The sequence below is a fragment of the Clytia hemisphaerica genome, unplaced genomic scaffold, assembly GCF_902728285.1.
Source record: "Clytia hemisphaerica strain Z4C2 unplaced genomic scaffold, Clytia hemisphaerica genome assembly, whole genome shotgun sequence".
Lineage (NCBI taxonomy): Eukaryota > Metazoa > Cnidaria > Hydrozoa > Leptothecata > Clytiidae > Clytia > Clytia hemisphaerica.
Window position 1 is genome coordinate 169,266 of NW_027104200.1, and position 17,778 is coordinate 187,043.

Genomic DNA, 17,778 nt, shown 5'->3' on the forward strand with positions numbered 1-17,778 from the left:
TTGAAAAAGATTTTTGAAAAAGAAATAAAAAAGCTATTAAGCGCTTTTCTTTATAAAAACCACTATCAGAAAAATGCACAGCTTAATAAATAAGGTTTCCAGAAAACTCAAACCGTCGCACTCTACCGTGACATTTTCTTCTGTTAGAAAAAATAATAATAAAACAATTTGGCTGATAACATTGATATATGCTCATAAATAGTGATTCTTATAGATAAAGATTCGTTTTTCAGCCAAAAAAATAATAAGTGTTTACAGAAAACTCAAATCATTACCCTCCACCGTGACATTTTCATCGTAAAAAAAACTAATAAAAATAATAATAATAATATGGCTAAGAACATTGATGTTTTCTTATTAAAAGTGGTTCTTATAGATAAAAATGCGCTTTTTGAGCCAAAAAAATTTTTTTGCAAAAATCTGCTTGAGCCAAGCTTTAACTATGATTGTACCCTACTTTCATGCTAAAAATCAGAAAAAATTAATGATCCAATTTTTCACAAAGTCCAAAAAACCCATTTTTAAGCCGTTTTTTGGCCCAAATTTGCCCAAAAATTTTTTTTTTCGAAAATCGGGCTCCGTCACATTCGAGGGTTTATGGTCATGCACCTTTGTGCCAAAAATCAGAAAAAACTAATGAACCAATCTCGAGAAAAGCTGGTAACTAACACACTAACGAACGAACGAACATGGGTTAATTTATAGGACCTCCACCCCACCGGGGTAGGTCCAAAAAGATATAGTGTCATAAAAATCTGCTTTCCTACACAAATTTTACGCTCCTCTTGGCTACGCTACTGACTATTGTTCATAAATAACAAACCTTGATTGAGAGCCACTCTTAAACTTCTGTAACCTTCATATGGCCCGCTCGATTTGTATATGTTTTTAGTGTGAAGTCCCGCATTGGTGACGGCAGTGATACAATTGGCCATGACGGGTGGTATTTCGACACTGTTGAAGTTGCAACAGAACGAAGGATCTGAAAAATTAGAATAATCAGTTTGAAAATATTTTTTTAAAGCATCCCTGTGTGTAAGTTTATATTCAGAATTGCGATGGAGAGGCTGTAAAGGCCTACATAGACTACACAATATATTAACGAGCAATATTCGACAATATATTTTGCGGACCGTAATGCACGTAGCGAACAACAAGTGCTATATTACAAAAGGGAATTTTCTTTCTCCCAACTATATATTGTTAGAAGCTGACAATATATTGCGGATTCCTTTTCATTATATTGTCGGCACTCAGCAACATAGTGTCAATATATTACCTGACAATATATATTGTGAATTGTATGTAGCCCTTTAAGTAAAAAATGAAAAGAGTATCAAATCCAGAGTGGAAACACACTCAGGCTACTCAGGATATAGTTGGGGAAATATTAGCATTTACAGGCATAACAGGCCATTGCTTGAGCTCGCACATTCGTTCAGAAGCAAAGCTTTCATTGTGAACGCTTATAGGCATTCGTCATAAATCATAAAGCATTCGTGACAAACGCCTCCCTAATAAAGCGTTCCTCGCGAATGAGTCAAAATCTAAAAAGCGTTTGTGACGAACGCTTTGAGGGAAAGTCTCTCGAAAAGCGTTCGCGACGAACGGGTAGACCATTCGTGACAAATGACTGACCGTTCGCGTGCTCACGACGAATGACTTTTGTTCCAGTAACCGTACTAAAAAACGGCCAATCCTGTCACACCGTAAAGGTACAAACCCCTGACATAGCACTCCAAGAGCTTGAGCAGTAATTGAAATAAGGAATGACAAGAACGTTGGCTAACAACTTTTTAGTATCATCTAATAGAAGAGATGAAATTCGTTCTACTCTATTTAAGACAAGAAAAGCTTTGCTTCTGACTCTTTTGGCTTACTCGTTCTAGGTCATGTCCTTGTTAAAAACTACGCCAAGATAAAATTCACCTCCATTTCAGTGTCTATAACCTATAAATCTGACATGAAGCACAGACTTGCATTCTTCAACTTTTTTAAATCCAGTTTTAGAGGTGTCTGTACACAGTATATACGGCTAACTTCAAAATTCATTGTCGTAGAGGGTCTGTTTTCATTGTCTTTTCTCATTTGAGATTTTTCAAACCGACTGCTGCGATGGAGAGTTGATGAGAGAGGGGTACGTACGGAGTAGTTATCCATCGCGTTGAACATTTTTCTATTGCTTGAAGCATTTTTTAATTGCTTTAAACAGACTCGCATCGAATATTTTTCAATCGCCTCGAACATTTTTCAATCGCCTCGAACATTTCTTAATCACCTCAAACATTTTTTGATCGCCTCAAAACTTTTTGGTTACATCGAACATTTTTTAATACCCTGCAACATTTTTAATCACTGTGAACATTTTTTAATCGGAACATTTTTTAATCGAAACATTTTTTAATCGCTTCGAACATTCTGAACATTCTGATAATAGTCTCGAATATATTTTAATCTGTGCGATTGATTTTTAATCGCTATATACGCTTAAAATATGTTTGTTTCGTGTATTCATGATATGCACCATTGCAATGTCTTCCATGGACGCAACAGCTGATTGGTTCAAAGTGACGTATTGATTGATTTTACGTCATTTGCAACCAATCAGCTATTGGGTCCATGACGTAATGTTAGAAGACATTGCAATGGTGCATAACATGAATTTGAAAAAAAAACGGGATTTTTCATCCTGTTTCATAGTGAGTTCCACTTTGACGATTTCTGAAAAATAGAAGACTTTCAAGTGCTTTGACGCAAATTCGATTATTTTAGCTACTGCAGGAGCTTGGAAAGTTAAAAGTGACGTCAAAAAATCGAATGTTTGGAGCCCGAAAACAAACCTGGGTTCAAAACATTCGAAAAAGTGGAAGAGACGTTACTGCGTGTGTAGAGAGTGAGGTCTAGTATAAGCTGGTGTTTGAGTGCTTGTGACAGCCATCGAAGTGTTCATTGGGCCATTCCATTAAATTTTCATACAGGGGGTGGACGAACCTTTTCAAGTCAAAAAACAATTTTTGGAATTGTGTTGATAACCCCTGGAAAATGGCATAATTTGCAAAAATACACTTGGAAAATTTATTTTCATACCTTAAAGTGATGTTGGACGAACAAAAATCAGTCTTTTAGCCCCCCGGAAACTTTAAAATATTTTTCTACCCTTTGAAAAAATGAAAAAAACTCTTTTAGACTCCCTGGAAATTCTGCTCGAATTACCCCCTGGAAATGTTCGTCCACCCCCCTGTATGGATATAAAATGGAATGGCCCATTACAAGCAGATGCGTGTTCGCGTGTCCTTTTCAAACACGTTCGCACTTTCTACTGCGACCAAATTAATTTGTGTTATCGAGTTTTTTTTCCCTTTCTCCAACGTAGAGTGTCTCACCTTGTCATTTGAATATACTATATTGAAGAGTAAGCTCACCCCTGCCTCATCAATTTAGAGACGCATGCCCAGTGCGTAAAACAACCATTTCGACTCTCTTGGAGCTTGATTATGGTGCCAATTTCTATCCTTTTGTATTATCAGCACCCAAAATAATCAGCGACAATTTTTAACATTGATTTAATTTAATTTTTTTAATTTATAGATGTGTATTTCACAGGTCTATTGACCTCTACGAAACAATCTAATTTATACAGGTACGCATTGTTTTCAGAAGCTTTGTATTTCATCATCAGATTGTTATTTCCGTCGAAATTAGTCATTTTGTCAGCATTCAATAGAATAATTGATTAGATTCATATCTCTAAAACTGGCCTTCCCAATTTTTTCCTACTGACAAGTTCTATCTATTCATACTAAGGGACATAATTAAAATATTCGGTATAACAAAACTTACAGACATCATATTTAATGACCCTGTCAATATTTTTGTCAAATAGTGTCACTTTGTCAAGAAAATGACTGGTTACTTCAAAGGTCACTTTTTAGTATACTGAGGACTTGATTAAGACATTCTCTACGGTGGAGAGGGCAGATAAACTCCACAACCCTAATTTATCTGGTCACCATTTCTGGTCGATGTTTAGAAACTTCCCGTTGTGACCCCCGTGTTGAAGAAAAGTCAAGTTTAGTGCATGAAAATGTATAAGTATACCTTTTCTACAATTTTAAAAAAATTCTAAAATTTAAATGTGTATTTATACAAAATAACACTTCTATGTGTCGTCTGGGAATAAATCTTCAAGGATGTGTCAAATTTAAAGGGGGTTTTACTTTTCAACGGAATTTCGTTACTTTGCGCAAAGTATCATAAGCCTAACGATTTTAACTTAGATGAATGGAGGAATATGGGAAAGAATGAGACAGTGGTATTTAAAGAAGATCTATGGGCGTGGTCTACTCCCAAGTACTTTTACTCTACTAATGCTCTGATAATGTTTTTAAAATTCTAAATGATATGTTTTTATAGTGATTTTTTTTTCTTTTTTTCCCCAAAGTAAATTATGTTCTTATAAATAGTAGCGTTTTTTGTTACCGATAACTTATGATGAACTCTTTCTTGATTCCAGAAAACTAAAGAAGATATTTTATCATCACAAGAAAATATTTCTTTATAAATACTTGACATTAGAAAAATAATCTTAAAAGAATTTTAAGAAAGTTTTACTTGTCTGAACTCGAAATGATTTTTTGCAGTGATTGCAGTTGGATTAACTTCACTTACAAAAACATGAAAGAAAGAAAAGGTAGATTGAACTGTAACAATACTCCGTAAAGCAAAGGTACAAATCTGCATTATCATTGACTCAGCGTTATCAAAAACTTATCATTTTTATGACTCGTATGGATCAATAAAATTTGTTTCGGCTTGTGTGCAGGCAGTTGAAAACATACATATTTTGGTATATGGTGTTAGTACGCTCATCATAAAAACGTGCTTGTCATTTCATCAGACCCGAGTTTTGTAACCTGATTAAATCGACATAGTGAACAAACAAAGATGGAATTAAAACATTGGTTTTTAATCATTTTGGTTTCATACTGGTTACAAACACGGCGGTCTGGAGTTTTTTGTGATAGTTACAAGATCCAACTTCTAGGCTTATTCACAACAACGAACTGCCAAAAGGGGTACGAATTCGAATGTCACAATGCCAAGATAAACAGAGATACGATGCTTGAGTTACACCGCAATGAGCAAAACAGATTCTCAGCAGCAGTCCATACTTGCTTTAAAGACATTCAAAACAGCACAAGAATACTAGCCGACATTGTTTTTTACCACTGACAACAGATGAAAGAACATATTATCAAATCAATTGTGAAAACGTTGGAGAAGTTTGGCAAACACCAACCAAAAGGATCATTATATTTAGCTATCTCAGCTATCATTTGACCAGATTCCTAAGCGCCCTGATTCTCCCTTTAGAATCAATCATATTGATAAGTGTTACAGATAAACCCATTTACCCTGCATACTACGGTGAAAATTCACACTCAATTTACAGTTACGAGGCTGGCTTCGGTCTCGAAATGCATAAGGACATTATTGAAATTAAAAAAGAGATGAACGTCACATATGCGGCATTCTTGAATCTCAATATGGGGAATCTAACATTGACGAGTGAAGGAAAATCAACTAGGGAGTTGTGTGAATTGAAACCATCCTCGCAGAAATGGTGTTTATACATCAATTTGAATCCACACGACTGTTACAAAAGATTAGACATTGACGTTACCAATAGCAGCGCAATCCATAACGCTATGACGCTACTTCGTCAGTTCGAAATTACTTTCTTTGTCTTGCCTAGCTACCAGAACTCCTATCATACCTTTACAGTCGAATCTGATCTACCATCTTTCAACTCAGGAGGATTCTTCCATCTCCCAATGATTGCCATATCTGATGATATGGAATTAAATCGAAATCCCTGGGATTCGACCTTCAAATATCACAGTGAAAACATTTTAACCAATTTCCAAGGCGCTTTGCAATTGAACTCCCTGTTCAGGTATGCTTTCCGATTACCGAGCATAATAATAGAGGAGGCGCAAAAGGATTATTTGGATGACGGATGGAAGTTTTTTTTCGATAATTTCATCTTCAAAAACGAAGCCTTTCAGGAACTCATTCAAATGAATTTGCCGGGCCAATCTTTGACGTACGACATTGTGAAATTTGTCGTGAATCATCCATTCTACAAACAACTGTTTGAAAAGACTATGATCGATATAATGGACCGAGAAGAAACGTTATTACAGTTGATCTCCTTTTGGAAAACGACTGTACTACATCTCAAACATCAACCTCGAGTCATTAAAAGTAGGCCAAACGTTCGACCCTTCGGAGGCTCTGAAGTATAATCGACAATGTGAATATACTAAACCGTATTGCAAACCTGGTCATCAGTTAGTCCATTCGTTTTATACAGAACCTGAATGGACGGAAAGCTATGGTTGGAATTGCCAAAAATGCTCGGTATCCACTTACAAACCACTCCCAGGAAATGATGAAAAATGTATCCCGTGTTTGTACCCTAATACAGTTAACAAGAACCATACAACCTGCTTTGATCCATTCACCGAAGTCAAACTGGACTATAGAAACCCAGTCATGCTTTTAGTACTAATCCCTTCAGGTTTATTAACACTGTTGACATTGGTAACCATGGTTACATTTTTGGTCAAACGCGATACACCAATAGTGAAACTTGCCAATCGAACAATGACCGCTATCCAGTTGTTCAGTCATTTGTCACTTTTCCTACTACCTAATCTCCCCATCTTCGTCAAGAAGACATCAACAAATTGTTTGTTAGGGCAAATCTTCCTTGGCATGGCTTTCAGTCTTACACTTTCGATCAACATTTCAAAATCTCAGAAACTATACATGATTGTTAACAGTAAACTTAGAATGTCCAGCACGGAGATTCTAATGACTAAAGCCTCCGAATGGATCATTATTCTAGTAGCTTTAATCATAAACGCCCTGTTGCACATCACGTCTTTTGGCAATGCTGAAGTGACCGTAAAACAGCAATATTTTGATCAAACGCTAACCAAGGAAACGTACTGTAGTAACAATATAATGATTTACATACAGCTATTGATAGCCGCTGTTCTCTCTTTATGCAACGGTATACAAGGATTTCGTGCACGTAACATGCCGTCACGTCTTCAAGAAACAAACCACGTCATTTATTCGTCCTTCATATCGTTCATTGTTTTCGTTGCAGCCACGGCATCTTATTTTTCGCAACGCTCTATGGTCAACCGTAGCTTTATCATCCTAATTGTTACTGTCTTGTATAACATGACGCATTTCCTTTTATTGTATGGATACAAATTATTCGTCATTTTATTTCGACCTCGTTTGAACACTAAAGAAGCATTCAACAAAAAACGCTTAGAAAACGTTGGATAAGGAGCGATGGCCAAGTGGTCAAAGGCGTCAGCGCCGCAATCCAAGGCTTCGTGGTTCGAGTCCCATCAAAAATTCTGTTCAAACCATAGATAGTCAGGCCGGCTGGAAATCCAAAGACTGTCTAAAAGATCTAGATAACTGGGCTATCCGCGTATCGACTCTATTTAAGAAAGTTATTGAGTATTCGACACATGTATCGATTTTGAAAAATTAGAGAATTTGAACGAGAGTAAAATCAAATCAATTTAAGTAGACACTTTTTCTATGTGTTAGTCTCTTTTATGTTTCATTTTTATTTTATTTAGTATTTCCAACACTTGTTTTCATTGAGGTCCGATCTCTGATCTTCACAATATAAATAAATACTCATTGTTTTGTTTTAACTTCAATTGAACACTGAAGAATCCAAAATAAAAGTAAATCCTGAAGTTTGACCATGTATACATGATATATTAATTGTAGGATATTTTGAGGATCTATACTAGAAGCAATATAATCTGTTTGAAAAACTCTCCATATTCTATTGCCCATAATCACCTTTTCCTTGTCCAATATATCGGAACCTTTAGTTCAGTCTAGCATTTATAGTATATGTTAATTAATCAATCAATCAATTTTCAATTCATGTTAGTAAAAAAAAAGTTTTATTGTTATCACACATTAGATGGCCTCAGCTAGCACGCTCAATCGATTTCATACATGTTTTTTTGCCTAGCTACCGATTTTTTTAGCTTTACCTTACAATACTTTCAATCCATAGTACTTCCCCATCATAGTAACTTTTTCCATCATACTAGCATAGCATAGCACTTTGTTTCTACCTGTTAAGTCTTATACGGCCCTTCAATATTATTCCTCAGTATACCAGCAGGTTATTTTTCATAATTTTTCTAGAAATTCCATATATATTATAAACAGACTCTTCAGGCGAAGTGCCAAATGTAAATTTAGGAAATGCCGGAAATATATTATTATTATCATTATCATTATAAAAATCATTATTCGAGTAAAATTATTCAAATGACGTTAAAATGAAAAATTTCTGTTTGATTTGTTGGCGTCAAAAAGAGGTACTGAATGTTTTTGAAGGACAAACATCGACCATTGTTATTCCTCTATGTTATTTTAAAAGAGTCTTGTGTCTTTAGTAGCCTTGAATATTCAAGGTTAAGGAGAATGACCCTGCCGACGCACCGGACAGTCCGGTGTTTTGTCCGGTGCCAAAAAGTATTCCTCAGCCACACTGGAAACCTTTTGTCCGGTGTTAGTCCGGTGGTAATTTTTCGAACTTCTAGACACCGGGCTATAGTGTGTTTCAAAAATATTGCGCACCGGACCCACCGGACTCAAGTCCAACACCGGGCTTTGCGTGTCCGGTGTTCGTAAATTCCCGTGCGTCGGCAGGGTCGTTAAGGAGATGTCATGTTATTCTTTTGAGGATGTAACCCAAATTAAAAATCAGAGTGTCCATCAAACATTCTACCATTCTTTAAAGGCGCAGCACATCTCCCCTTTATTTTGGATCAGTGGAATGAGAAAAGCGTTCAGCAACCAAAGCGCCCGAGCCATGCGCCTTGTTCGCCGAACATAAAATGCTGAGTGGGTAGCGGCCTTAAGAAGAAACTGTAAATTAAAAGTATCATTTTCATTTCTCCTAATGTTTGTTGGGGTCAACGTTTTTACTGAGCTGTAAAGCTATAAACTTCATAAAATTTCTTACCGTGTGAATGTGAGGCCCTCCTGGACCTAGTGACGTCATTTCCAGGACACGGGTGAGCACAATATACTGCACATGATCGATGATATTGAACACCACAATCTGAAGAAGAAGAAGAAAAGAAAAGATTTACAATAATCTTTGTCTTGTTCACGACTTTGAATAACTTCAGTAACGAAAAAATCCAATGAAAATCTGCAAAAACGGCGATTTCCGCCATATTTCCGTCATTTTCGGCCGGAAAAAAATTTTCCTCGAAAGTCGGACTTGGCCATGTTTTGGGAATTGCTTATATGCATTTATCATTTGTTTTTTCTGATATTTGCCTGAGTTTTCTCAGAGAAAGTTGATAAAATCGGCGTTTGCCTTCAAAACGAATTCACATACATACACATAATTTCTTGTAAAGAAAGTTGATAAAAATCGGCATTCAGCATCAAAACCAAAACAAACTCACCCAGACACATGATGCCTTGTCGAATAATACCGAACATATTTTTGTAGCAGTAATTACACTGTTGTCTCGTTGTAAAGGTGTGTTCAATCATTTTGTGTGTTCCAATGTGTTGAGGTGGTTCCCTTAGATCGATATTCGTGAAATTCTAAAAAAAGAAAAAAGGTTGTGTTTCAAGACTGCTCTTTTAACAAAACTTTATCTTCTAAATAACCCGTACAAGCATACCTTTCTTCCGCATTACCCTTTTATTACCTTGAGGGGAAGGATTTTTGGCAGGAATTCAATTGGGCGAATGGCTTGAAAAATTAAATTTGGCGGGAATTCAATTTGGGGCATGAAGGACATTTTTGTCTAAAAAAAGCCATTGAATTAAGAAAAAACCTATTTTTAAAGGCCCTAAATGTAAATTTAAAAACATTCGGGGAAATAATACAGCAATTTAAATTTTGGCGAGAATTAATTTGGTGGATGGCGGGAAAAATTATATTTGGCGGATTTTGAGCGAAAAGAAGGAGACGTTTTTGTAATATGGTAGGTATAGTTTATACATCATTCAAGAATAAAGACAAACTTATTTATTCATCCGATACTCAGAGTTCCATGCCATTACAGGCAGTCTTCAGTTAGATATGTATGGTAGTTTATATATTCACTATTACCTCTTTCGGTTGTGTCTTTAGTTCTGTTATACATTCCAAGAATGACACTTGATGTGGCTCAAATTCAACTCCGTATGTCTAGAAAAAAAGAGAAATTTGTTAACAGTGATTTTCATCTCCAGTGTAAGTGGTCACAGCCAGGTTTTACATCTCAGTGAGAAAATAGTCTAAGGATGACAAATTCTCCCAGATTTTTCGATATTTTGCTTAAAACTCCCTTTTTATACTTAGGGGGGAATCTGAACTGAAGAACTATGAACACTCCCAGTGAACTTCCGGAAGAAAGCTCTCTGAGAATTAAAAGTTTCAAATCATTTAAAGTTATGATAGCAAAAAATATTTCAAGTAACTAATAAGGTCTTAGCAAATTGTAAAAATATTTTATCATAATAAATGCATACCTGGAGTTGAGAACGATTCATGTTCAAAAGTCGAAAACCATCAATGTTGCTTGCTTTTATCTGAAGTAGGTACGGATGCAGATGGGCTGCAAGTACCCATACTAGAATATCATTGTTGGTCCAATCATGAAAAGGCTGCAAGATAGAAAGGAATGTCATTATTTGAGAACAATCGATTTTAGGGCCTAGAATGGCTAAACAACTGATGGAAACGTAAATAATCAAAATGGAGGAACGGAACTTAAGAGCTTCATGTAAAATTGACTGACCCCCTTTCCAACCCCACTGGAAAATTTGGCAAAAATCTTATCTCGATGGGAAAAATACCCTAGAATTTCGGCCCCACTAAAAAATTAACTTTGATTATTATTCCGATTTGAAATTCAATGTTTAAAAATTACGCTCCAAAACCATCCCACTGGTGCCATATTTTTTTAAACCTTGGATTGAATACCCCATCAAGATTTGTCTGTAGGAGAAAAAGTTTCACTGGGGCAGTGAGGCAAGGGTGTAGTACTAGTAAGATAAGAAAAAAGGAAGCAGCTCCCTGCTTAGGTTTTGTTTTCATTTCTCAAATTATTACCTTCTTGTATTCGTCGGGAACCCTTCTGACTTGTGCATCTGTTTTAGGGCACCCAGCACCTCCTTCAAATAACTTATGACAATTAGTATGTGATGCTAAGTGACACCCTAAAAATAAATGAATGAACTTTCTTTAATCAATTTTTCAATAAAAAGATGAAATTAACACAAAATTAATACACCTTTTCAACCGTAGCTGCCAATTGCCACGCGCACGAGCATTTTTTGTCTGCTTTATCCCACTAAAACCGTCCCCAGTCCTTTTTTTGCACCTATAGACAATAGAACAATGTGTCAAAAAAAGATTGGATTTCCAGTTTAGGGGGATAATTAAATAATTTAAGTGGCAGGCGCCTGACCGCACGACTACGTGTTGTATCGAAAAGGTGTATTGTTTTTTAATGTTTCAAACACGCAACACTTGTTTGTAAGTATTTTTCAGATAGTGGCTGTACATTAAAGTAAAACATCTAGCTACAGAGCCCAAGGTGGATTTAACCAACGTCCTGCTAGGTCAGAGAAAACATGTTACAAAGCTTACCTGTACAGATAATACAATCAAAACTGGACCCCCAAATGTAATCGTAACCTAAAAAATGAGTGATTAAAACATAGTTAGTTTAGAAAATCTTCAATTTTATTACATTTTATTTCAGCTTCCTAGATTTGCAAAAAAAATAATCAACGATGTGTCAGCAAATAGTAAGAGATATCTCAAGTGTTGCACTTTAAGGCAATACAACTCTAGACATAAAACCATGTGAAATTAAAAAAATAAGACTTACAATTTTCGCAAAATATTGGCATAGTGTTGTGGAACCTTTGGAGCATGTGTCCATTTAACACAATCTTGTTTTGTCGAGCTGAAAAAGAAAAGAAAAAATTATGCTTATCAATGCCAAAAAATAGTTAATAATGTGGGAAAATCATTTTGTGCAAAAATGATAACCTGATTCAGGGGGGGGGGGTACCAAGTTGTGGTACTGGACCAGTGCCGAAAAGTTGTACTTTCTTGTTTTTTAAAATTTATCTGAGACCACCACCACTTAGTACCCTGGTACTAAGTTGAATCTACCCCTTTAAATAGGTATACCACCCCTTAATACCCGGAAAAATCTTGATATCACCATTGAGAAATGACACACCACCATGAAGTACCCTCTACTAAGTTGATTTTTGCCCTCAAAATAGTTATACCACCCTTTAATTTTTAGTAATGGTACTTTCTGGTACACCTCCTTTAAATTTTCTAAAAAACTTTACAACACTGTATTAAAAAACATACCACACCACTCTGTACCACCCTTAATATCTCAGGAAAAATTCCTGTCAAGTTAGGTCAAGTCAAATATCATTTTCAAGCCAATTTTTTTTTAAATCAAAATAAATAAAGTTTCAAATAAAAATTAATTTATAACAAGCTTGTCACAGAAATCAAAAGAACTACCATAAACTAGTCTCGAAAAAATAAAAAATAAGAATAGCTAGGAGATAAAACTTCGGGGCAACCTGGGGACTTCAAAAATTGTCGGATTTGGCTGAAATTTGGCAAACTTGTTCATTGAGTGAATATCTGGGGTATTTTTTCATTTTTCAAAGATTTTGATTTATGGGGCCTGGTGACAAGTTTTTTGCCAAAACAAGGCTAAAGCTTTGGGGCAGCCTCAAGACTTAAAAAATTGTCCTATTTAGCTGAAATTTGGACATGTTCCTTGGGTGAATATATGTGTTGTTTTTTCCATTTTTCAAAAATTTTGATTTTTGGGGCCTGGAGATGAGTTTTTCGCCAAAACGAGGCTAAAACTTTGGGGCAGCCTGAATCTGGCTGAAATTTTTGACACACTTATTCCTTAGATGAATGAATATCTGGATGTCTACAATTGGGCCTATAAATAATTTGAAGCTACTGAAGTATAACTATTGGATTAAAATTCTCTTCAAGTTCAACTTATTTTCTTGCATTTTCTTAAAAATTGGATAAGTCTAGAGAAAGTTAAAGAAAATCTTTTGTGATTTTGCAGGATTTTGAGTATACCAGATACTAACTTAATGCCTCATATTCGGTATTGAGACCACCATTTAGTCCCTTGATACAAAGTTGTAAAAATGTTTTTTCAATTAAAGTTGTTTTTTACTTACATTATCAGACCACCACCCGACACTGGCCCCCACAACTTAGTACCAACCCCCCCCCCCTTCCTGATTTTTGATTAACAAACAATGAAGAAAATAATCCTTTGTCTAGAAAGAAAATTGAGGATCTAAAACTAAATTATTGCTAAATAAGTAAAGATATACTCAGACTAATCAATGTAAAGAAGACTTAATTTTTTTGCTTTTAAGTAAAATAATTTCACTTATTTTCAAATTTTGATAGACATGGATAGAAATAACTTTGATATAAATTTTACCTTGGGGCTTTGGAGGAATGGGTGGCGGCCCAGCATCTGCTGAAAAAATATGACAATATGTCCCTGGGAACTGACCAGTCTCTCTTGTGCTCAGATTAAAACCATAAAGCCACCCTCTAGGTTCTGCACATGGCTTCTGGACCCAACATCTGTCACCAATACGCAACTGGATTTCATCAGCATGGTCTGGGTCATAAGCATAGGCTGCTTCGAAAATTACATAACCTGTTGGATCACTCAGTGGCATATTTGTGATATTGCATCAATAAACAGGATATGAAAACCTTGAAAAATGAATATTTAAATCTTTTAACTTTTAATAATAAGAAGGTTTACTTTAAACAAATGTAACCAGTAGTTCTTTATTACACATACTTTTAACCTTGAAAAATGAATGTTATTAAACCTTTTTCATATTAATAAAAGATTGTCTGCTGTAACCAGCAGTCTTATATTATACATACATAATGATTATAATCCGCAATTAGAAAATAAAACCATTAGGCAAAGTTACTTCTATTTGCTGTACTGTATTGAGATAATCGTCAATTGGACGAGAAGGATTAATTTGTAAAAAAGTTTCCTAACAAGTCCATACAATGTTGATGTATTTATCTGATTTTCAAACAAATCACAAAAAGAAGACATTGCTACTTTTTGAAGTCAATAGTTTTTCTAAATTTAAGTTTTGTAAGAAGTGATTTCTCATTTTTTCAAGGTTACACTTTACCTTCCCTTGGACAACCAACTTGCATCCAATAATAGTTGACAATTACCTAGGAATTGTCACAATTTGCTTGTACAATTTTTACAATACTCGTAAAAAGGATAAAATTGTAATTTGAACCACATCCTAGGACCCAAACAAATTACAATTTTCTCGTTATGTTGGTTTAGATTACGATTAATTGTCCATTGTCATTAAACAACAAAAAGTGCAATTACTAGTACTAATACCTGAAAAATTATTAGTAATGAGTCTCAAAAAAGATTGAAATATTCTTAATAAATTCTTTTTCAATTTTGGTGAAGCGATAAATAATAAGGATATATTTAAAATGAGTTTACCTTTAACATAATAATTGTTTTCCTTCTATCATTTTTATTTCAATGTTATTTTTTATGACTGAAAGTAAAGAAAAATATGTTTTATGCTTAAACTTGCATAAGATATCAATGAGTTAACACTAACATAACGTATATTTTGAAATCATTGGTGTTTCTAGCCAAGGCAATATGATTATAAGCCAGATATAGTGTCATCTTGGCCAAGCCCCTCTTAATGTTTTGGATATAGCTTTCAAAATTAAAAAAAGATGGATGAGGGTTAGCAAACCTGGAAACCCAAAAAAGTGCAAAAGTAAATAATTATGCAAAAACTGCAGGTTTTAAAAGCTTGGTAACATTCTTTTCTGTTATACTGGTGGAAAGTGCAGCAGATAACACCTACACGCCCCTTCTCATAATGTTATGAAGTGATGCAATTATAAACCATTTCCTTTTAAATTGGATAAATATTTAAAAAAAAAATTGTTGGAATATTGCAAATGAAGCTGACAAATTTGATTAATAATGAATTAAAAGCACTTTATATTCTATTTACACTCTACGTCATTATATGGTGGTCAAAAGGGAGAGCGAGGTGGTGCGTTTAAACCTGACGTAATGAAATCGGGCGCTCGAATGGCGGTGGCTCCACTCTTCTTGAAAAGCTTTGACTTACGCCAATATCTTACTTTATATCCGCTCCTTACATCATAGTAAGTTGGAATTGGACCTTTAATATATTTTTTTTTGGTAAAAACTATGGCAATTCTGTTTGGCTACCATGAAAAGCTCATCTATTCCGTCAACACTGCTCTAACTTGAGAATATCTGACAAAACATGGGACAGCAATTCGGCCACCATCTCACCGAACCTCCAAAGTCATTTGATTTGAGTTAATAAACGGTGTATTAAAAAATACACGATTTCTTTTTCGCACCGAGTAGGCTTTTAAATCGAAATATGCAAAAAATCAGTAGTGAAACACATACGCTGATGGCTGGAACGAAGAAGATCAAATTAGTGGCAAAATGATGGAGCGTTTGACGTCACTAGCGCGGCAAGTTACACACTCGTTATTTGTTATAATCCCATTGAGCAATAGGCGATTAGGTGCCAGGTGTTCTCTAATTCTCCAATCGGAGTCCGGTCATTTTGAATGAAAACAAAAAGGTTAAAAAGGGCGCGCTATCAGTGAAAGTTATTGTGACATGTTATGACAGAAAGTATGATTGATACAGTAGACTTGGTGGAGTCATTAAAACAAATTTGTTGTAAAAGAGATTTAACAGTAAGTGAAGTTACAGGCCAGATATCAAACAATCCCAAGTTAGAGCAGTTGACGGTTCCTTTTTGAGATTTAAACTAGACAGGCCATTTAGTTATTTTTGTGTCATTTTGGTCAGCTGAACGGATTGACCCATTTCCATTGTTATATTTTTTGGAACATAGCAACTCCAGAAGATTTTTCAAATTTCATCGTTGATTGTTGATGGGGGGGAGGGGTTTAGGGAAAAAGAAATAGAAAGTTCTAGTTGCAAAATTGCAAAACTTTTCTTGACAATTGAATCATGCTTGATGGTGGCATTGTTATCAATAATTTTTTAAAGTGAAAAAACAAAGAAATATATGGAAAAAGCCCAATTCAAATCTGCAAAAACGGCGATTTCCGGCATACTTCCGGCATTTTTGGCCGGAAAAACATGATTCTCAAAAATCCAAATCAGCCACACTTAGGGCATTGCTGATACACATCTTTGTGCAAAAGTCGGGAAAAACGATTAATGAAATCTCAACAAAATGGCAACAAACCGGTTTTGACGGCATATTATCAGCATTTTTGGCCGAAATATTTTTTTTCCAAAATCAGGCTACTCACATTTTAGGTATTGCCATTTTGCATCAGTGTACAAAATTTCATGAAAAAAAATAAAGTAAAGCTCGAGAAATTCAAGAAAAACCGTTTTTCCGGCAATATCCGGCTGTTCCGGCGATTTTAGAAAGTCCCGGCATCAAAAATCAGTTTTATTGACAATTGAACCATATTTGATGGTTGGCATTGTTATCAATAATGATTTTGCGTGAAAAAACAAAGAAATATCAGGAAAAAATCCAATGAAAATCTGCAAAAACGGCGATTTCCGGCATTTTCAACCGGAAAAAATGTTTTCTCAAAAACATGGTTTCAGCCCACTTTTCAGGTGCCCCCATTGAGCATGGTGCCCCCAGCAATTTAGGTCCCCTTGAAAAATTGCTTTGAGTTAGGTACCCCCATTCAGCCAAAAAAAATGTTTGAATTGACACTTTTTGTTCTTTTGTCATTCCTAAAATCTTATGATAGCGTGGAAAGCGCTCACGCATGAACGCCTGCTAATAAGCTTTCTTGTTATGCTATAAAGATGGCGGCTGTAAATCAAAACAACCACATTAGAAAAATATAGCAAAAGATGGCGTGATGGGAAACAAAAAAGAAATTGGATGGGAAACTAGGTGCTGGGGTAAAAAAAAATCAATAATTTGAAATATTTTGAAATATTTGATTTGGAAAATATAACCAGCCTCCAGAGCCTCCATCAAGACAGCTAGGTACCCTTAATGAATAGGTAACCCCAAAGAATTGCAAGGCATTAGCCCCCCTCTACTAACCTGGCCTAGATGCCCTTCAGATTTCTGGGGGGGCTGACACCATGAAAAATCAAACTCGGTCATGTTTTGAGCATTGCGAATACGCATCTTTCTGCAAAAAATCAGGTTAGGTATTGTTATTTTGCATCAGTGTGCAAAATTTCATAAAAAAATGTAAAGTACAGCTCAAGAAATTCAAGAAATACTGTCTTTCGGGCGAAAATAGGTTGTTCCGGCAATTTTTAAATAGTTCCAGGTTCAAAAATGGTTATATTTTATTGAAAATAAAACATGCTTGATGGTGGGCATTGCTATTAATAATGTTTTTGAATGAAAAAACAACTAATTATAAGGAAAAAGTCCAATGAAAATCCAGAAAAACAACGATTTCCAGCATATTTATGACATTTTAAGCCGGAAAAAAATTTTCCTCAAAAATCGGACTAAACCATGTTTTGGGCATTGTTAATACGCATCTTTAAGCAAAAAATCAGAAAAAACTAATGATAAAAT

At 35.2% G+C, this 17,778-nt stretch overlaps 1 protein-coding gene across 1 annotated transcript in view; it reads right to left on the reverse strand.

Moving 5' to 3' along the window:
* LOC136815207 (phosphatidylinositol 3-kinase regulatory subunit alpha-like) overlaps positions 1 to 14,723 on the reverse strand; it is a 31,890-nt gene extending 17,167 nt beyond the window's left edge. The window contains exons 1-10 of the mRNA XM_067071653.1: positions 14,664 to 14,723; positions 13,596 to 13,879; positions 11,970 to 12,047; positions 11,726 to 11,773; positions 11,186 to 11,292; positions 10,603 to 10,737; positions 10,202 to 10,279; positions 9,543 to 9,687; positions 9,089 to 9,187; positions 824 to 982 (exon numbers count right to left, since the gene is read on the reverse strand). Coding sequence (XP_066927754.1) covers positions 824 to 982; positions 9,089 to 9,187; positions 9,543 to 9,687; positions 10,202 to 10,279; positions 10,603 to 10,737; positions 11,186 to 11,292; positions 11,726 to 11,773; positions 11,970 to 12,047; positions 13,596 to 13,842 — 1,096 coding nt within the window. The 5' untranslated portion in view covers positions 13,843 to 13,879; positions 14,664 to 14,723. The remainder of the gene's footprint in view (positions 1 to 823; positions 983 to 9,088; positions 9,188 to 9,542; positions 9,688 to 10,201; positions 10,280 to 10,602; positions 10,738 to 11,185; positions 11,293 to 11,725; positions 11,774 to 11,969; positions 12,048 to 13,595; positions 13,880 to 14,663) is intronic.
* Between the last annotated feature and the right edge of the window lie 3,055 nt (positions 14,724 to 17,778).